We start from the raw sequence: 22,592 nt of genomic DNA on the forward strand, positions 1-22,592 counted from the left end.
TATCTTCTTTAGAGAAATGTCTATTCAGATCCTTTGCCCATTTATTTTCTAAAGTAGATTGATTTATTTATTTTTACTTTTTTGGCTGCACTGGGCAGCATGTGGGATCTTAGTTGCTGACCAGGGATTGAACCTGCGCCCCGTGCAGTGGAAGCTTGGAGTCTTAAGCACTGGACCACCAGGAAATTCCCTGCCCATTTTAAAATTGGATTGCTTGTCTTTTCATTATTCATTTGTAAATGTTCTTTATATGTTCTGGATACAAGTCCCTTATGAGATACATAATTCACACATTTTTTCCCATTTGCCATGTTGCAGCATGTATTGTGGGTTGTCTTTTCACTTTCTTGATGGTGTCTATAGTTCTTGCTCTTCCATTTAGGTCTATGATCCATTTTGAGTTAATTTTCATGCCTAGTGTAAGGATAAAGGTTTCAACTTCTTTTTTTTGCGTGCAGATATTCAGTTGTCCCAACATAGATGGCTTTTTAATATTTGTATTTCAATACTGCAAACGTTATCTTTAAACGTTAAAGGATTTCCTCCGTCAGTGCATGAAAACGTTCATTTTTAGCTTTATACCAAGGTTTTGTTTACCCTGGTTGCACATTAGAATCACTTGGGAGCTGTTGAAAAATTCTAGGGTTTAGACACAACCTCAGAGATTTTGATTTAATTAGTCTCTTGTGGAGCCTAGTTATCAGTATGTTTTTTAAAGCCTTGTAGTTGATTATGAAGTCTAATTAGGGTGAGAACCACAGCTCTATGCTCCTCAAAAAAAGAAATGGAAAAAAACCACTAGGTTTTATGCTTCACTATATTTTTTTCCTCTTCAATAATGTGTTGCTTTCGTCAGTAGAAGAAAATAATTTTTAATAATTTGTTAAACAGTAATTTAAACAGAGTTTTAGTTTTATAATGAAAGATTATATTTTTAATGGTAGGTTGTTTATGATGTGAAATTTGATTCTGGTAACCAATAAATCTTAAAGATGGCTTATGTTTAGGTGTTACAGAAAATCTCAATCCAGGAAGGCAGTGAGTTTATCCATGTGTTTGATTTATACCATGAGGAAATTAACTTCATGAGGAACTCACCATGAGGACTGTGATGTACATATGTCAATTCAAGTCAGAGAGAATACCTTTAGGGACTGGGTTGTGTGGTATTTCAGGTTGTTAGACTAGACCTCAGTCTATATATTCTGTGTTACTCAAATATTTCCAGTATATTTGGAAAATATGGGTTTCTTTGTGAATACTGATAAAGATAATTCCTAAGATACTTATTAAGCATGTAGGCACTGTTAAGTTCTGGGCTGCAAAGAATAGACCGTAGTCTTCGCTCTTTACAGTCTAATGGAGAAATAGATATATACGTAAGTGACTTGAATAAGAAGCCATTCTAATGATTTGAACAAGACATTGAGGATCATTACCTTTCATGGAGATAAAGCAGATTTTCTACAGGAAATAACATTTAGGATGAGTTTTGAAGAATGAATATGTGAAAGGTATGCTACGAGGAAGTAGAGAAGAGCAGGATAAATAGTCTGTGCCCAGATGTCAAAGATAAAGCACACCTCTGAGGAAATACAAGTGGTTAGGATCGTAACACAGGGTAGGTGGAAGGTAACCGTGGGAGATAAACCAGTAAAGTGGTGGGGCCAAGTCTGGTGGGTTTGTGTTTCTACCAGTCCAAGAAGTGCCTTCAGTTTTTAAGTAAAAATAAAAGACACATTCTTCATTTTCACCAAGAACTTTATTGAACAACGTATTCACCCTTTTGTTCCACTACCTTCTGCCATTTTTCAGGCAACTTCATAATTCCATCTTCCCAAAACTTTTTACCCTTTTAAGCAAAGAACTCTTCCAGGTGCCTTTTACAGTCTTCCAGGGAATTGAAATTTTTTCCATTAAGATAATTTTATAAAGACTGAAATAAATGGAAATCCAAAGATGCAATATCTGGTGAATACAGCGGATGAATCAGAACCAGCCAAGCTGTAACAGTTTTTGCCTGGTCATCAGAGAAACATGCAGTCTTGCGTCATCCTGATGGAAGATTATGCGTTTTCTCTTGACTCATTCTGGACGCTCTTTGTTGAGTGCTGCTTTCAGTTGGTCTAACTGGGAGCAATACTTGTTGGAATTAATCGTTTGGTTTTCTAGAAGGAGGTCATAATAAAGGACTCCCTTCCAATCCCACCATATACACAACATCACCTTCTTTGGATGAAGACGGGCCTTTGGTGTGGTTGGTGGTGGTTCATTTCACTTTCCCCACGATCTCTTCCGTTCCACATTATTGTACAGTATCCACTTTTCATCACCTGTCACAATTTATTTTAAAAACGGAACATTTTCGTTACATTTAAGTAGAGAATTGAATACGGAAATACAGTCAAGAAGTTTTTTTTCACTTAACTTATGTGGAACCCAAACATGAAAGCGATTCACATAACCAAGCTGGTGCAAATGATTTTCGGTGCTTGATTTGGATATTTTGAGTATGTTGGCTGTCTCCCGCACTGTATACCGTTGATTGTTCTCAGTTAATGTCTTGATTTGATCGCTGTCAACTTCACCTGGTCTACCTGAACATGGAGCATCGTCCAGCGAGAAATCTCCAGCACAAAACTTCGTAAACCACTTTTGACACATTCGATCAGTCACAGCACCTTCTCCATACACTGCACAAATCTTTTTTTTGCATTTCAGTTGTGTTTTACCTTTCCTGAAATAATAAAGCATAATATGCTGAAAATGTTGCTTTTTTTTCTTTCATCTTCAGTATTAAAATGGCTACACAAAAATTCACCAGTTTTTTTTTTTTTTTTTTTTTTTTTTTTTTGCGGTATGCGGGCCTCTCACTGTTGTGGCCTCCCCCGTTGCGGAGCACAGGCTCCGGACGCGCAGGCTCCGGACGCGCAGGCTCAGCGGCCATGGCTCACGGGCCCAGCCGCTCCGCGGCATATGGGATCCTCCCAGACCGGGGCACGAACCCGTATCCCCTGCATCGGCAGGCGGACTCTCAACCACTTGCGCCACCAGGGAGGCCCAATTCACCAGTTTTGATAAGTCTTTTCTTAAATGCATGCTGATATGACAGCTGTCACATACAGTCTAACAAAATTGTTTCAAATGAAGTTAAAGACAACTAAGTGCTACTAGAGCCATCTTACAGAAAAAACCGAATGAACCTTTTGGCCAACCCAGTAATGCCACACTTAGAGGTGCTTGTGATGAGCCATTTTTGTATTATGACTGCTAATTATATTACATGTTTATATCCCTTTTTAATGTTTTTGTTTTATATATTATATGCATAATATATTGCTACAGTAATGCTTAATTTGTTAATAAAAATATACATATATGGAGGTGGATACTCAAAATCTTTTACTGATAGAATACATGATTAAACATCTCTGTAAGCCACTTATAGGTTATGGAAATCCGCTAAAGTATTTTAAACAGAAGAACAATATCAGATTTATATTTTAGGAAGGTAACCATGTGGAAGAAGGATTGTAGGGTAGGGATATGGAGACCAGTAGAAAGCTATTAAAATAGTCTGGGCCTGACGTTGTGAAGGGCTCAACTAAGAGAGTGACCTTTATCTTGCTGAGGTCTTTGGCCCTCCAAAGTTCTGGCTGAGAATATTTCTTAATTACCTAAAATTTATTAAGTTGCAAGATGAGTGGAAAGGATTGTTGGGTCCACATGATGATGTTTAGTGCATGTTGTTCTTACATAATTGCAATTATCTTTTCTCTTGGAAAAAGAGCATCTTACTCTCCCTACCTACCGCATTTTCCTCAGAAGTTTAATGTTCCCCCATATCTCCTTATCTCTTTTTAAAGCGGTGTTCTATTGATGTTTTTTCTTTGTTGGGTTATAGTTTACACAAAGTAAAATGGACAAAATTCAGATTTACAGTTTATTTTGACAAATGTATGTACCCACGTTACTACCATCTAAAGTAAAAAACAATTTTCATCATCCCAGAAAGATTCCTTGTTTTTCTCTCTATCCTGTAAGTAACCATAGTTCTTATTTCTTTCACTATATATTAATTCTACCCATTCTTGAGTTTCATATAGTGGAATCATACACTATGCATTCGTGTCTGACTTTTTGCTCAACATAATATTTTAAGAATTCATCCATGTTACACATAACATTTTTTAGGTCGTATGACTGTACCACAGTGTGTTTATCCTTTCTCCTATTGACAAATATTTAATTTGTTTCCATTTTTTTTCTTACTATTAATAATAAAGCTGCTATGAACAATTTGGTGAACATATGCTTTGATTTTTCTTGAGTTTATATTCTTAGGAGCAGAGTTGCTAGGTCTTGTGTTCAGTGTTATTAGAAACTGCCAAACTTTTCTAAAGTACAAGGTTGTACCATTGTATACTCTTAGCACTATGTGAGATTTCAAGTTGCTCTACATTCTGGCAGTTGGCATTATCAGATTTTTATTTTTAGTCATCTTACTGGGTGTGAAGTGGTATCTCATTGTGGGTTTTTTTTTTTTTTTTTTTTTTTTTGTGGTACGCGGGCCTCTCACTGTTGTGGCCTCTCCCGTTGCGGAGCACAGGCTCCGGACGCGCAGGCTCAGCAGCCATGGCTTATGGGCCCAGCCGCTCCGCAGCATGTGGGATCTTCCCGGCCGGGGCACAAACCCGTGTCCCCTGCATCGGCAGGCGGACTCTCAACCACTGCGCCACCAGGGAGGCCCTTGATTTTATTGTTAGTGACTTTTGTGTCTTGTCAAAGGAATTTTTGCCTGTTTTAAGGTTGTGAGGATATTCTGTGTTCTCTTCCATATGAATATCTAATTATTTCAGAACCATTTGTTGAAAAGACCATCCTTTCCCTACTGAATTGTAGAGGCTCCTCTGTTGTAAAATGAAGTATTAGTGTGAATATATTTCTGGACTGTCTGTTATGTTTCATTGATCTATTTGTCCTTATGCCAGTACTGTACTGTCTTAATTGCTGTAGCAAAGTAAATCTTAAAATCAGGTAGTATACTTTTCATCAAAAATTATTTTAGCTATTCTCGGGTCTTTGGATTTTCATGTTAGTTTTAGAATCAGCTTGCCAGTTTTTACAGAATGCCTGCTGGGATTTTGATTAGGCTTGTGTTGAAGTTATAGATCAATTTGGGAGAATCGACATCTTAATGATGTTGTGTTTTCCAGTCCGTGTACATGAAATATCTCTGTTTAGGTCTTTAATATCTTTTAGTAATGCTTTGAGGTATTTTTAGGTAGAATTCTTGCTCATCTTTCATTAAGTCTTTTCCCTAGATATTTGATTTTTTTTTGATGTTATAAGAGTGGTATTTAAAAAAAATTTCCCAAGCGTTTGCTCGGTATATGTATATAAAAATGCACATGATTTTTGTATACTGACCTTGAATTCCACAACTTCATAAACTCAGTTAGTTTTAGTACTTTGTAGATTCCTTTGGATATATTATGTACATAATCATGCCATCTGTGAATGCAGACAGCTCTCTTTTTTTTTTTTTCCTTCCTGCGGCATGCGGGCCTCTCACTGCTGTGGTCTCTCCCGTCGCAGAGCACAGGCTCCGGATGCGCAGCCCCAGCGGCCATGGCTCACGGGCCCAGCCGCTCCGCGGCATGTGGGATCTTCCCGGACTGGGGCACGAACCCGTGTCCCCTGCATCGGCAGGCGGACTCTCAACCACTGCGCCACCAGGGAAGCCCCCAGACAGCTTTCTTTCTAGTCTGTGTGCTTAATTCTTTTTATTGTCTAATTAGGGCCATCAGAGGTTATTTTTGATGAATTACTAGATTAATTCTGAACTAGAGTTATCCTTTCTGGTTCTAGTAGTAAATATACACCATACTGGAATTTGGTGTCAAGTGACTGTATCATAATGGAATTGAAGGAGGGAGGTTGGAGTGTTGTTTTTCAGTTAAGCTAAATTATCTTAAAAAGTTTGTTTTGGACACAGAACCTGGATGCCCTCTATATTGAATACAACCAAATCCACCTTGAGATAGCTGTTCAGTAAGGTTGACAGTTGTACCTAGAATGCAGGATTAGGGTCAGATAATGTTTCTTTGTATCATTTTTTTTTTCATTTTTTTTGCTGTACTTGGGCTTCTCACGGTTGTGGCTTCTCCCGTTGCGGAGCACAGGCTCCGGACGTGCAGGCTCAGCGGTCATGGCTCACGGGCGTAGCCGCTCCGCGGCATGTGGGATCCTCCTGGACCAGGGCACGAACCCGTGTCCCCTGCATTGGCAGGCGGACTCTCAACCACTGCGCCACCAGGGAAGCCCTCTTTGTATCATTTTAAGGGAATATTTCATAATGCCATTTGCAGCAACATGGATGGACCTAGAGATTATCATACTAAGTGAAGTAAGTCAGAAAGAAAAAGATACCATATGGTATCACTTATATGTGGAATCTAAAATATGACACAAATGAACTTACCTATGAAACAGAAACATACTCATAGACATATAGAGCACAGACTTGTGGTTGCCAAGGGGGAGGGGAGGACTGATAGTTTGGGACTAGCAGATGTGTAAACTATTATATATAGAATGGATAAACAGCAAGGTCCTGTTGTATAGCACAGGGAACTATATTCAATATTCTGTAATAAGACATAATGGAAAAGAATATGAAAAAGAATATGTGTTGTCTAACTGAATCACTTTGCTGTGCATCAGAAACTAGCACAACATTGTAAATTGACTATATTTCAATTAAAAATATGGCAAAAAAAATTTCAGCTTTTCTGCAAGCTTGAAAAGGGAACTTATCTCTCATTTTCTGGACTTCTCCCCCACCACCTTAGTTTTAGCTTTCACTGCTTTATTGTGGGCATTCTTCCTAGCAAACCAGGCTCTTATGTATATCATTTATTACTTACTGCAGTTTGAGACTTTTGGTACAGGCCATATATATCTTAACACAGGTTAACCTCACTTTAAAGAAACCCAATGTATAAAAATCATAGTTTTTGATATGTATCATACATGGTGATTATTCTCCTAATAAAAAGATTCAGAATTATAAATAGCTTGCCAGGAACACATAAAACTTAGGTACAGTCTGAAAAACACTTTTAAAAAATTCAGTAATGCAGAGAATCATTCCTTACATTTTTCCTATCTAGTTTTGGGCTATCTGTATTTGGAAGTTGCTGAGTTGGTATTTCTGCCTGTAGTGGTGGTGCTATGCTGTAATGACTATCTGTAATATCTCTCCAGTGGAAAGAATAGCTATGGGAGACTAGAGGACCTGTGGCAAAAATCCTTTTTTATGGTTATGTTGTGTAAGTAAGAGGGCTGTTTGGAACTTTTAATTAAAATATTTTCCAATGAAGAAGTTGCTGTTTAATTGAAAATATTTGAATGCCAAAGCTTGATAAAGAAGCTTGCAGAACCTGTTAAGCAAATAAGTACTACAGATCTCATGTGACTTCAATTGATTTTACAAATTTGCTTTTCTTTTTCTGAAGCAATTTCTGATATCCAGTAATTCTGTGTACCACGTAGTGATGTTATTAGATTTGAGATCTTTATAATAAAAATATATTTTATTGTCATGTATTTTTTTATAATTTTTAAAATTTATGAAATTTAACTATTTTCAGTTAAAAGCTACTCACAGATTCTGCTGTTGGTAGAGAAGGTGTTGGGGTTTTTTTGGTGTGTGAAGAGGCCTGGGATTTACTGTATATTCATGATTTTATATAGAGACTCATCTTACAAAAATTACTTGAAAATTACAATTTTGTAAGTCACTTGATAGTTAATATTCTAGGGGAATTTTCTTCTAAAGTAACACTGTGATAAATAGTTTATAAAATATTTCCTCTTTGTTTATTCACTTACATATTTTTCCTTTTATTATGGGGAGGATAAATATAGGATAGAACTTTTAGATTAATGGGCAGAAAAAGGGAAAAAAGATCTGTGGTTAATAAACCTAATGGTAACTATTGTATACCATAAAGTAGATGGTTTTCCTTTTTTTTTTTTTTTTTGTTAAATACAGGGTATATTTACTTCTGGCACATGGGAAGAGAAATCAGATGAGATTTCCTTTGCTGATTTCAAGTTCTCAATCACTCATCATTATCTTGTACAAGAATCCCCTGATAAAGAAGGAAAGGATGAAGTATTAGAAGGTAAGTTTGTACTACATATTTTTAAACTCTTGTAAGAGTGATTATAATTTTGAATTATGAATTTAGTTCTCTTAATTAAGTAGTATCCTCTGGAGATATTTTACGTGTGCAGAGTCGTTTCACCACATCTGAAATAGAGTATGATCTTTGCAGAGGAAAAATTGCAGCATCGTTTATTTTAAAATTAATTAAATCAGCACATATTTATTGAGTGCCTGAGATGTGCTCGGTACTCTGCTAAGCCCAACTGAAAAAAATTTACATTCCAGTAGGGGAGATAAGGTCTATAAGTTAGTAACAATAATAAGAGGTAAAAAGTGGTAAGTGCCATCCCAAAGCACAAAGTCTTACTGGAGTTCAGAATAGGAAAGATCACTTTCAGTCCAGAGAGATCAGAGAAGATGTTATAGAGAATTAAGTAACTAAGCTGGGCTTTGAAGAATTAAAAAAAAGTTATTGATTAGTCAGTGTCATGTTTTTGTTTTTTTTTTTTTGCGGTATGTGGGCCTCTCACTGTTGTGGCCTCTCCTGTTGCGGAGCACAGGCTTCGGACGTGCAGGCCCAGCGGCCATGGCTCACGGGCCCAACCGCTCCGCGGCATGTGGGATCCTCCCAGATCGGGGCACGAACCCGTGTCCCCTGCATCGGCAGGCGGACTCTCAACCACTGTGCCACCAGGGAAGCCCCAGTGTCATGTTTTGAATGTACCCCAGACTTCAGAGTCAGATCAAGTGGATTAAAATTCTGGTTTTTCTACTTACTAGTTACTTGACCTTTCTAAATTTGACTGATCTCATTTGTAAAATGGAGTAATACTAGCTGGAGGGTTAATGGGAGGATTTAATAAGATACTGTACATAAGTACCTATCTCATGATTACTAATGTTACCAGGCCCTTGTAGAAGCATTGCAATTAGTATTCAAGTTAGCAAACATCATTTGCAACTTAATAAAGAATTTTAAGAGTTTGTTTCTTTCCCAAAAAGTCATATATTTTATTTGCTAAGTGTAATTTATAAACTTGCAAAGGCAACTTGATTTTATATTATCAATCATTTTAAGAGAAAGATCCATCTTAAGAGAGTTGTTTTTTAATATAATAATCTCATAATGTATTGCTGACTTGAAATGCTGTAACTTCTAATTCTGAATTAATATTTTAATCTTATTAAATTTTGTATTGCCTATTTTTTTTTTCCTAAAAAGTACCTTTCTCAGTACCTGGCCTGTGTTAGGTACTCAGTAAATAGTGCTTACAGTTGTTAATAGGTCACATCATCCAAAGTCTTTGTTTTGTAATATGCCAGTGTAAAACAGTGAGAGAGCAAGGTATTAAAATATGAATTTTGAATCTGTTGGTCAAATACTCTTCTTCATTTACTCATAAAATAAATATGAAGAATGTGTGTTAAAGTTTTTCTGGTCAAAACAGATTATCATTTCTAAGTGTAGGCCTGAAATATTTGTGCCTTTTCTTGTATAGGAATAAAATTATATTACCTTTTCTGTTGTATATATTATTTTCACAAACAAAACAGTTAGATAGCATCTGCATTTAGATTCATAAACTAGGACAGATAATTTGACCATGTATATACATATTTAAGATAGTTATACAGCAAAATAAAATAATTAAACCAGAACATGAATAGATATACTTTAGGAATAAGGGGAAGAGGGAAATATATGCAGCTGGTGGGAAGTCTGATAATAGCCCAGAGATTTCCAGGTACAACCTTCTGCTGATTAATGAAGGAACCTGTTCAAGGTAGAGAAATCTTAAGTGCTGTTAATTTGAAGAAAGATCATATATCAAGGAAAAGCTGTTGCAAGTAAGGAGGCTTAGAATCAGTGTTTCTGAGATGAATAGATGAAGGAGACTGTGGTATGATGAGAGAAGGTGAATGGATTTAAGGTAGTTAAGGCATTATTGCTGCATGTGTGTATGTATTGGGCAGTTTTAATTTGGTCGTGATTGAAGCTGTAACTAATGTTAGAAGTTACAAGCAAACCATCAGCTCAGTTAATTTGGAGATACATGTTTAAAACTATTATCAGAGGTCAGAAGATTTGAACATCGGTCTTTTATTTATTGGAGTTGCTTATTGTTTTAATTAGAGCATCAAGTCATTAGTGTTCTCCTATTCTTTTTTCAAATTAACAAAATACAAATTTGCTCAGCAAGTATAGATATACAGCAAAAGGAAATTGTTTTTTTTTTTTTGGCTGCACACAGGGGCATGTGGGATCTTTCCCGACCAGGGATCGAACCTGCACCCCCCACAGTGGAAGTACAGAGTCCTAACCACTGGACCTCCAGGGAGGTTCCAGGAAATATTTTTATAAACATTATTCTTTATGCTTTGAATTTATTATGCATTTACGAGTGTAAGTAATGATCATTGATGTTAGTATCTTATTATGGATAGTAATGCAAGTACTTACAGATATATGGGTTATAAAGGAGAAGCTGTGTAGTGGTTTTACAAGAATATTTAAGACGGCCAGGGGTGAGCAAAGGCTAGCTATGGGAGGTGGTATAGAGTTGACAGACTTCTAAGTATAATTTTGAAGAAAAGTAAAGACAAGGGCAGGCTAAGAAGAACAAATAAAACAAGGTTTTCTAGTAAGGAATGAGAAATTGTTTGAATCATGATTTACAAGAATGGAAAATATTATAAATATGGGAATGATATATATCAATATATATTTTTTTATGGACTGGCTTTTTTTTTTTTTTTTTTTTTAAAGAAAAGAGAGCAAGAGAGACACTGGTCTTCCTCCAAAGCTTAGAGTTAGACTTAGATATAAACCGTTAAGCAGTCGCAAAACTACATGGACTAGCAAGACATGTCATAGAATGATTTCTTTAAATCGTATGATAAAATTCTGCCTTAGAATGAACATACTAACTTCTTAATTATCAAATATTTCTGTAGATGTTATTCCACAATCTATGCAAGATTTGCTGTGTATGAATAATGACTTTCCTCCCAGAGCACATTGCCTGGTAAGATGGTAAGTATACATTTTACTCAGATAACTTTTAGTATGTATGTCAGGAAGGCCCCATGACTGACTCCAGGTTTGATGATTTGCTAGGAGTTCGCACTGGGCTCAGCATGTAGTTGCTCTTATTGTTAGGATTTCTTACAGTGACAGCATGCAAAGCAAAATCAGCAAAAGGGAAAAGGTGCCTTAGGCAAAGTTTGGAGGAAGTGCAGGTGTTTAAGAGTCCTTTCCTAATGGAGTCACAGAGGACATATTCAGTTCCTTTAGCAACAAGTTGTGACAACACATATGGAACATTTTCTACCAGAGAAGCTTGTTAAAGCCTCAGCTCTCAGGTTTTTAATTAGGGGCTGGTCACGTAGGCACCCTCTGACTGTTACATAACAAAATTTCAGACTCAGGAAAGCAGGTGTTCAGCATAAACCACTTTGTTTGTACAAACAGTTTAGGCACAATAACTCTTATCAGTTAGGGAAAATGGTGAGACCCCTCCACAAATCCAGGTTCCCAGGTACCAGCCACCGGCCAGCCTTACAAGTAGGCCTTTCTGAGGATAAAAGTCATAGTCCTGCTGTTAAATCCTTTCTGAACAGTATGTGTCATAATCTAGGTTATACCTAACTATAATTCTGATGACTAGCATAGAACGCTTAAATATCATAGGAAACTTAATATATATTGCTGAAAATTGAATTGACATAAAATGTTCATCTCAAACAGTTATGTGATAACATCAAAACTCTCTTACATCTATTAATCTTTCTAAAGGTCTTTTAATCTTTTTTCAGTTATTCTCAGCATCTCTTTATTTTGGAGAGGTTGGTGTTAAAACATACTACCATCAAAATGGCCCAAGTATGAGTATATGGTCAAGGAAGGAGACCTAGTTGAAGGAAATTTATAAACTGGTTTTAAATTATTCTGTTGGTGTGAGTTGGTCTTTTGATTTTTTTTATTAAAGAATTTCTAAGGAAGGGGAAAATGATAGTATCTGTGTTTGTTTCTTTTTTCTTCATTCCACTGTGATTACTATATCAAGTAGATTATGTAGCACTAAAAAGAAGAAAACTATTTGCAAGTGCAATAAACTGGTTAATGTTTCATACATAGTCCTATTATTTTAATGTGATCTTTTAAAAACTGTGAACTTAACTACAAAAGGAAATTAATGAATAAATTACCCATTTAATTTAATCCATCTAGATTCTTTTATCTTTTAAAATGTGAATACATATATTTAACATGACAAAATATGTCAGAAGGCAGCTTGTATCATAGAGCATGCATTTACGTGCATTCATTCATTCAGCATTAATTGACCATCTACTGTTTGGTCAGACACTGAATTAGACAAACTAATGTTTAATTTCTAGCTCAAGTACTTATTATCTCAGCAACTTTGGGCAAGTTATTTTATTTCTCAGATTTGGTTTCTGCATTGGTAAAGTAAGAATAATAAATAATATGTACCTTTGAGAGTAATTGTGAGGATTTAATAAGATAATAACACATAGTACATATATCAAAATCTCTCTGCTGTTATATGATTTCTGTTCAGCTTTTTAATATATATTTCAAAAAAGTGTATTTGACATGTAGTCCATAGTTAAATATTCATAGAATAAATACATGAAACCTTTCTATGTATGAAATTAATAAATCACTTGTTAGTGATTTCTTTATGTATTAACAAAAGTCACTTGTTAGTAGTTCTTTTTTAAATAAATTAATTTATTTTATTTATTTTTGGCTGCGTTGCGTCTTCGTTGCTGCACGCGGCCTTTCTCTAGTTGCGGCAGGCGGGGGCTACTCTTTATTGCAGTGCACAGGCTTCTAATTGTGGTGGCCTCTCTTGTTGTAGAGCACGGGCTATAGGCACATGGGCTCAGTAGTTGTGGCTTGCGGGCTCTAGAGCGCAGGCTCGGTAGTTACGGCGCACGGGCTTAGTTGCGTCGCAGCATATGGGATCTTCCTAGACCAGATCTTGAACCTGTGTCTACTGCATTGGTAGGTGGATTCTTAACCACAGCGCCACCCGGGAGCTCCCAGTAGTTTTTTTTTTTTGTGTGTGTGTGTGTGTGTGTATGTTACGCGGGCCTCTCACTGTTGTGGTCTCTACCGTTGCGGAGCACAGGCTCCGGACACGCAGACTCGGCGGCCATGGCCCACGGGCCCCAGCTGCTCCGCAGCATGTGGGATCCTCCCGGACTGGGGCATGAACCCACGTCCCCTGCATTGGCAGGTGGACTCCCAACCACTGCGCCACCAGGGAAGCCCAGTAGTTTTTTTTTTTTAATGTTCCCATTTACTTTTTAAAAATTTAATTTTTTTTTTTTGGTGAACAGTTCACTGAACTTTAACACATGTACAGGTTTTTTTTTTTTAACATCTTGATTGGAGTATAATTGCTTTACAGTGGTGTGTTAGTTTTTGCTTTATAACAAAGTGAATCAGTTATACATATACATATGTTCACATATTTCTTCCCTCTTGCGTCTCCCTCCCTCCCACCCTCCCTATTCCACCCCTCTAGGTGGTCACAGACCACCGAGCTGATCTCCCTGTGCTATGCGGCTGCTTCCCACTAGCTATCTGTTTTACGTTTGGTAGTGTATATATGTCCATGCCACTCTCTCACTTTGTCACAGCTTACCCTTCCCCCTCCCCATATCCTCAAATCCATTCTCTAGGAGGTCTGTGTCTTTATTCCCATCTTACCCCTAGCTTCTTCATGACCTTTTAATTTTTTCTTAGATTCCATATATATGTGTTAGCATATGGTATTTGTTTTTCTCTTTCTGACTTACTTCACTCTGTATGACAGGCTCTAGGTCCATCCACCTCACTACAAATAACTCAATTCGTTTCTTTTTATGACTGAGTAATATTCCATTGTATGTATGTGCCACAACTTCTTTATCCATTCATCTGTCGATGGACACTTAGGTTGCTTCCATGTCCTGGCTACTGTAAATAGAGCTACAATAAACATTTTGGTACATGACTTTTTTGAATTATGGTTTTCTCAGGGTATATGCCCAATAGTGGGATTGCTGGGTTGTATGGTAGTTCTATTTGTAGTTTTTTAAGGAACCTCCATACTGTTCTCCATAGTGGCTGTATCAATTTACATTTCCACCAACAGTGCAAGAGTGTTCCCTTTTCTCCACACCCTCTCCAGCATTTATTGTTTCTAGATTTTTTGATGATGGCCATTCTGACTGGTGTGAGATGATATCTCATTGTAGTTTTGATTTGCATTTCTCTAATGATTAATGATGTTGAGCATTCTTTCATGTGTTTGTTGGCAATCTGTATATCTTCTTTGGAGAAATGTCTATTTAGGTCTTCTGCCCATTTTTGGATTGGGTTGTTTGTTTTTTTGTTATTGAGCTGCTTGAAATTTTGGAGATTAATCCTTTGTCAGTTGCTTCATTTGCAAATATTTTCTCCCATTCTGAGGGTTGTCTTTTGGTCTTGTTTATGGTTTCCTTTGCTGTGCAAAAGCTTTAAAGTTTCATTAGGTCCCATTTGTTTATTTTTGTTTTTATTTCCATTTCTCTATGAGGCGGATCAAAAAGGTTCTTGCTGTGATTTATGTCATAGAGTGTTCTGCCTATGTTTTCCTCTAAGAGTTTGATAGTGTCTGGCCTTACATTTAGGTCTTTAATCCATTTTGAGTTTATTTTTGTGTATGGTGTTAGGGAGTGTTCTGGTTAGGGAGTGTTCTAATTTCATATTTTAACATGTAGCTGTCCAGTTTTCCCAGCACCACTTATTGAAGAGGCTGTCTTTTCTCCACTGTATATTCTTGCCTCCTTTATCAAAGATAAGGTGACCATATGTGCATTTGTTTATCTCTGGGCTTTCTATCCTGTTCCATTGATTTATATTTCTGTTTTTTTGCCAGTATGATACCGTCTTGATTACTGTAGCTTTGTAGTATAGTCTGAAGTCAGGGATCCTGATTCCTCCAGCTCCGTTTTTCGTTCTCAATATTGCTTTGGCTATTCGGGGTCTTTTGTGTTTCCATATAAACTGTGAAATTTTTTGTTCTAGTTCTGTAAAAAATGCCAGTGGTAGTTTGATAGGGATTGCATTGAATCTGGGGATTGCTTTGGGTAGTACAGTCATTTTCACAATGTTGATTCTTCCAATCCAAGAAAATGGTATATCTCTCCATCTATTTGTATCATCTTTAATTTCTTTCATCAGTGTCTTATAATTTTCTGCTTACAGGTCTTTTGTCTCCTTAAGTAGGTTTATTCCTAGATATTTTATTCTTTTTGTTGCAGTGGTAAATGGGAGTGTTTTCTTAATTTCACTTTCAGATTTTTCATCATTAGTGTATAGGAATGCCAGAGATTTCTGTGCATTAATTTTGTATCCTGCTACTTTACTAAATTAATTGATTAGCTCTAGTAGTTTCCTGGTAGCATCTTTAGGATTCTCTATGTATAGTATCATGTCATCTGCAAACAGTGACAGCTTTACTTCTTCTTTTCCAATTTGTATTCCTTTTATTTCTTTTTCTTCTCTGATTGCTGTGGCTAAAACTTCCAAAGCTGTGTTGAATAACAGTGGTGAGAGTGGGCAGCCTTGTCTTGTTCTTGATCTTAGTGGAAATGGTTTCATTTTTTTACCATTGAGGACGATGTTGGCTGTGGGTTTGTCATATGTGGCCTTTATTATGTTAAGGAAAGTTCCCTCTGTGCCTGCTTTCTGCAGGGTTTTTATCATAAATGGGTGTTGAATTTTGTTGAAAGCTTTTTCTGCATCATTTGAGAGGATCACATGGTTTTTCTCCTTCAATTTGTTAATATGGTGTATCACATTGATTGATTTGCGTATATTGAAGAATCCTTGCATTCCTGCAATAAACCCCATTTGATCATGGTGTATGATCCTTTTAATGTGCTGTTGGATTCTGTTTGCTAGTATTTTGTTGAGGATTTTTGCATCGATGTTCATCACTGATATTGGCCTGTAGTTTTCTTTCTTTGTGACATCTTTGTCTGGTTTTAATATCAGGGTGATGGTGGCCTCATAGGATGAGTTTGGGAGTGTTGGAAGAGTTTGAGAAGGATAGGTGTTAGCTCTTCTCTAACTGATAGAATTCGCCTGTGAAGCCATCTGGTCCTGGGCTTTTGTTGGAAGATTTTTAATCACAGTTTCAATTTCAGTGCTTGTGATTGTTCTGTTCATATTTTCTATTCCTCCTGGTTCAGTCTTGGCAGGTTGTGCATTTCTAAGAATTTGTCCATTTCTTCCAGGTCCTCCATTTTATTAGCATAGAGTTCTTGTAGTAATGTCTCATGATCCTTTGTATTTCTGCAGTGTCAGTTGTTACTTCTCCTTTTTCATTTGTAATTCTATTGATTTGAGTCTTCTCCCTGTTTTTCTTGATGAGTCTGGCTAATGGTTTATCAATTTTGTTTATCTTCTCAGAGAACCAGCTTTTAGTTTTATTGATCTTTGCTATCGTTTCCTTCATTTCTTTTTCATTTATTTCTGATCTGATTTTTATGATTTCTTTCCTTCTGCTAACTTTGGGATGTTTTTGTTCTTCTTTCTCTAATTGCTTTAGGTGCAAGGTTAGGTTGTTTATTTGAGATGTTTCCTGTTCCTTAAGGTAGGATTGTATTGCTATAAACTTCCCTCTTAGAACTGCTTTTGCTGCATCCCGTAGGTCTTGGGTCATCGTGTTTTCATTGGCATTTGCTTCTAGGTATTTTTTGATTTCCTCTTTTATTTCTTCAGTGATCTCTTGGTTATTAAGTAGTGTATTGTTTAGCATCCATGTGTTTGTATTTTTTACAGGTCTTTTCCTGTAATTGATATCTAGTCTCATAGTGTTGTGGTCGGAAAAGATACTTGATACGATTTCAATTTTCTTAAATTTACCAAGGCTTGATTTATGACCCAAGATATGATCTACCCTGGAGAATGTTCCATGAGCACTTGAGAAAAATGTGTATTCTGTTGTTTTTGGATGGAATGTCCTATAAATATCAATTAAGTCCATCTTGTTTAATGTATCATTTAAAGCTTGTGTTTCCTTATTTATTTTCATTTTGGATGATCTGTCCTTAGTGATAGTGGGGTGTTAAAGTCCCCTACTATGATTGTGTTACTGTCGATTTCCCCTTTTATGGCTGTTAGTATTTGCCTTATGTATCGAGGTGCTCGTATGTTGGGTGCATAAATATTTGCAATTGTTATATCTTCTTCTTGGATTGACCCCTTGATCACTATGTAGTGTCCTTCTTTGTCTCTTGTAATAGCCTTATTTTACAGTCTGTTTTGTCTGATATGAGAATTGCCACTCTAGCTTTCTTTTGATTTCCATTTGCATGGAATATCTTTTTCTATCCCCTCACCTTCAGTCTGTATGTGTCCCTAGGTCTGAAGTGGGTCTCTTGTAGACAGCATATATATGGGTCTTGTTTTTGTATCCATTCAGCCAGTCTGTGTCTTTTGGTGGGAGCATTTAATTCATTTACATTTAAGGTAATTATCCATATGTATGTTCCTATTCCCATTTTCTTAATTGTTTTGGGTTTGTTATTGTAGGTCTTTTCCTTCTCTTGTGTTTCTTGCCTAGAGAAGTTCCTTTAGCATTTGTTGTAAAGCTGGTTTGGTGGTGCTGAACTCTCTCAGCTTTTGCTTGTCTGTAGAGGTTTCAATTTCTCCATCAAATCTGAATGAGATCCTTGCTGGGTAGAGTAATCTTGGTTGTAGGTTTTTCTCCTTCATCACTTTAAATATGTCCTGCCACTCCCTTCTGGCTTGCAGGGTTTCTCCTGAAAGATCAGCTAGCTGTTAACTTTATGGGGATTCCCTTGTGTGTTATTTGTTGTTTTTCCCTTGCTGCTTTTAATATGTTTTCTTTGTATTTAATTTTTGATAGTTTGTTTAATATGTTTCTTGGCATGTTTCTCCTTGGATTTATGCTGTAATGGACTCTGTGCTTCCTGGACTTGATTAACGATTTCCTTTCCCATATTAGGGAAGTTTTTCAACTATAATCTCTTCAAATATTTTCTCTGTCCCTTACTTTTTCTCTTCTTCTTCTGGAACCCCTATAATTCGAACGTTGGTGCATTTAATATTGTCCCAAGGTCTCTGAGACTGTCCTCAGTTCTTTTCATTCTTTTTTCTTTATTCTGCTCTGCAGTAGTTATTTCCACTATTTTATCTTCCGGGTCACTTATCCGTTCTTCTGTGTCGGTTATTCTGCTATTGATCCCTTCTAGAGTGTTTTTAATTTCATTTATTGTGTTGTTCATCATTGCTTGTTTTCTCTTTAGTTCTTCTAGGTCCTTGTTAAATGTTTCTTGTATGTTCTCTATTTCCAAGATTTTGGATCATCTTTACTATTATTATTCTGAATTCTTTTTCAGGTAGACTGCCTATTTCCTCTTCATTTGTTAGGTCTGGTGGGTTTTTACCTTGCTCCTTCATCTGCTGTGTGTTTTTCTGTCTTCTCATTTTGCTTATCTTACTGTGTTTGGGGTCTCCTTTTCGCAGGCTGCAGGTTCGTAGTTCCCGTTGTTTTTGGTGTCTGTCCCCAGTGGGTAAGGTTGGTTCAGTGGGTTGTGTAGGCTTCCTGGTGGAGGGGACTAGTGCCTTTGTTCTGGTGGATGAGGCTGGATCTTGTCTTTCTGGTGGGCAGGTCCACGTTTGGTGGTGTGTTTTGGGGTGTTTGTGGCCTTATTATGATTTTAGGCAGCCTCTCTGCTAATGGATGGTGCTGTGTTCCTTTCTTTAGTTATTTGGCATAGGGTGTCCAGCTCTGTAGCTTGCTGGTCATTGAGTGAAGCTGGGTCTTGGTGTTGAGATGGAGATCTCTGGGAGATGTTCGCCATTTGATATTACGTGGAGCTGGGAGGTCTCTTGTGGACCAGTGTCCTGAAGTTGGCTCTCCCACCTCAGAGGCACAGCACTGACTCCTGGCTGCAGCACCAAGAGCCTTTCATCCACACGGCTCAGAATAAAAGGAGTTAAAGGAGCAGCTAATTCGCGGACTCTGGCTCACTCAGGCCAGGGGGGAGGGAGGGGTACCCATGTGGGGTGAGCTTGCGGCGGCAGTGGCCAGCATGACGTTGCACCAGCCTGAGGCACGCCGTGCGTTCTCCCGGGGAAGTTGTCCCTGGATCACGGGACCCTGGCAGTGGCGGGCTGCACAGGCTCCCGGGAGGGGAGGTGTGGACAGTGACCTGTGCTTGCACACAGGCTTCTTGGTGGCCGCAGCAGCAGCGTTAGCATCTCATGCCTGTCTCTGGGGTCCATGCTGATAGCCGCGGCTCGCACCCGTCTGTGGGACTCCTTTAAGCAGCACTTTTAATCTCCTCTCCTTGCGCACCAGGAAACAAAGAGGGAAGAAAAAGTCTCTTTCGTCTTCAGCAGGTCCAGACTTTTTCCTGGACTCCCTCCCAACTAGCCGTGGCGCACTAGCCCCCTTCAGGCTGTGTTCACGCCGCCAACCCCAGTCCTCTCCCTGGGATCCAACTGAAGCCCGAGCCTCAGCTCTGGGCGGGCAGACAAGCCTCTCGGGTTGGTGAGTGCTGGTCGTCACCGATCCTCTGTGCGGGAATCTCTCCGCTTTGCCCTCTGCACCCCTGTTGCTGCGCTCTCCTCCGTTGCTCCGGAGCTCCCCCCTCCGCCACCCACAGTCTCCGCCCGTGAAGGGGCTTCCTAGTCTGTGGAAACCTTTCCTCTTTCACAGGTCCCTCCCACTGGTGCAGGTCCCATCCCTATTCTTTTGTCTCTGTTTTTTCTTTTGCCCTACCCAGGTACGTGGGGAGTTTCTTGCCTTTTGGGAGGTCTGAGGTCTTGTGCCAGCATTCAGTAGGAGTTGTTCCACGTGTAGATGTAGTTCTGATGTATCTGTGGGGAGGAAGGTAATCTCCGCGTCTTACTCTTCCACCATCTTCTCACATCACCTCCATGTATAGGTTGTTTTTACATTGCTACCACAGTCAGAATGTAGAACAGTTCTGTAACCTCCCCCAAACTCGTCTTCTCTGTTATAATGCTGGCAGTCACTGATATGTTTTCAGTCACTATAGTTTTGTCCTTTCAGGAGTGTCATAGAGATGGACTCAAAGAGTAACCATGTGAGACTGGCTTCTTTCACTCAGCATAATGCTTTTGAGATCCTTTGAAGTAATTTTTTATCGATAGTTTTTTCCTTTTTATTGCTGAGTAGTATTCTGTTTTAAGGATATACCACAGTTTAATCATTCACCTGTTGAGGGGTAGTAGGATTGTTTCTAAGATTGGACATTTATGAATAGAGCTGCTGTAAATATTTTTGTATAGATCTTTTATATGAAAATATATTTTCAGTTTACTTAGGTAGATATCTAGCGTGGGATTAAGTCATATGGTGAGTGTATATTTAACTTTATAAGAAACAGCCAAACTGAGTTCCAGAGTGACTGTACCATTTTGCATTCCCACCAACAATGTATGAGAGTTTCAGTTGCTCTATATCCGCAGTAGTACTTGGTGTCAGTTTTTTTAGTTCTAGCCATTCTAATAGGTATGTTGTGATATCTCATCCTAGTTTTATTTTGAATTTTGAATATCTTTCATGTGTTTATTTGCCATCGTATATAGTCTATGGTGAAGTGTCTGTTCAGGTCTTTTGTCCACTTTTTAATTGGGTTGTTTTCTTACTGCTGTGTTTTGAGAGTTCTTTATATATTCTGAATACAAATATTTTCTCTGGACAGTAGTTTACCTTTTCATTCTCTTACTAGTGTCTTTTCCAGAATAAAATTTTTAAATTTGATGAAGTTCAGTTTATTAGATTTTTACTTTATGGATCATGCTTTAGTGCCATGTCTGAGAACACTTGCATGAGGTCACAAAGCCTTTCTTCTATTTGATAAAAATATACAAACTTAAAAAAATTTTTGGCTTATTTTAGATTTATGAAAAGTTATAAAGATACTACAGACTGTCCTGGGATACCCTTCACCCAGTTTTCCCTACTGTTAACAGTTTATGTTACCATGGTATGTGTGTCAAAACTGAGAAACCAACAGTGGTACATTATTATTAGTTAAACTTTATTTAACTGGTTTTTCCACTAACATCCATTTTCTGTTCCAAGATCTAATCTGGGATACTGCATTGCATGTAGTTATATCTCCTTAGTTTCTTTAGTCTCTTTTCTGTGAAAATTTCTGTCTTTCCTCATTTTTCATCACTTTGAGCTTTTGAGGGTACTAGTCAGGTATTTTGTAGAATCTCCTTCCATTTGGTTTTGTATCTTTTTACCCATTCTTTTTTTTTTTTTCTTTGCGGTACGCGGGCCTCTCACTGTTGTGGCCTCTCCTGTTGCGGAGCACAGGCTCTGGACGCGCAGGCTCAGCGGCCATGGCTCACGGGCCCAGCTGCTCTGCGGCATTTGGGATCTTCCTTGACCGGGGCATGAACCCGTGTCCCCTGCATCGGCAGGCGGACTCTCAACCACTGCGCCACCAGGGAAGCCCTGGTTTTGTATCCTTTTAAAAACTTTTTAAAGTAAGAAAAATTTTTTTATGGTTACACTTGGGTTATGACTTTTGGAGAGAATACCATAGAGGTGAAATGCCTTTTTATCATATCAGAAGGTCATGTTATCATCATGACTTAGTCACTGGTGATATTAACTTTGATCACATGGTCAATTCTGTTTTATTCTGAAAGTTTTACATTTTATATTTAGAGCTATTATCCATTTCAAGTTAATTTTTGTATTAGATTCTTTTTTTTGCATGTGGATGTTTAGTTGTGCCAACCTCATTTGTTGAAGAGTTTCCTTTCATCATTGACTTACTTTTGCACCTTTGTCAAAGATCGTTTGGCCATATTTGTGTGGGTTTGTGTCCTCGTTGCTGTAGTTTTGTAATAAGTCTTTAAATTGGGTAGTGTGATTCCTTCCATTTTTTTTTTAATTTTCAAAGTTGTTTTGGTTATTCTAGCTCCTTTGCTTTTCTATTTAAATTTTAGAATTGGTTTATCTATGTCTACAGAAAGTCCTGTTAGAATTTTGATTGGAATTGCTTTGAGTCTGTAGATCAGTTTGGTGGAGAATTGGTATGTTTACTATGCTAAGTCTTCCATTTTATGATCATGGTCTCTCCAATTATTTAGGTCTTCTTTGATTTCAGCAGACAGATCCTGTATATGTTTTGTTAGACTTATATCCAATTAGTGATTTTTTAAAAGGAGCTATTGTAATGGTATTATTTAAACATTTTTCATATACAGCTCTTTGTTACTAGTATGTAGGAATATGACTAATTTTTGTGCATTGACCTTGTATCCCATGACCTTACTAAATTCAGTTATTAGTTCTCAGAGGAGTTTTGTGATGTCTTTTGTATTTTCTTT

At 37.6% G+C, this 22,592-nt stretch overlaps 1 protein-coding gene across 2 annotated transcripts in view; it reads left to right on the forward strand.

The window, feature by feature from the left end:
- Nucleotides 1–22,592, forward strand: part of RAB3GAP1 (RAB3 GTPase activating protein catalytic subunit 1) — a 126,026-nt gene that overhangs the window by 30,618 nt on the left and 72,816 nt on the right. For both annotated transcript variants that reach the window (XM_060105909.1, XM_060105910.1), the window contains 2 exons: nucleotides 8,060–8,192; nucleotides 11,132–11,210. In XM_060105909.1, coding sequence (XP_059961892.1) covers nucleotides 8,060–8,192; nucleotides 11,132–11,210 — 212 coding nt within the window. The remainder of the gene's footprint in view (nucleotides 1–8,059; nucleotides 8,193–11,131; nucleotides 11,211–22,592) is intronic.

Source organism: Mesoplodon densirostris, chromosome 8 (assembly GCF_025265405.1).
Source record: "Mesoplodon densirostris isolate mMesDen1 chromosome 8, mMesDen1 primary haplotype, whole genome shotgun sequence".
Classification (NCBI taxonomy): domain Eukaryota; kingdom Metazoa; phylum Chordata; class Mammalia; order Artiodactyla; family Ziphiidae; genus Mesoplodon; species Mesoplodon densirostris.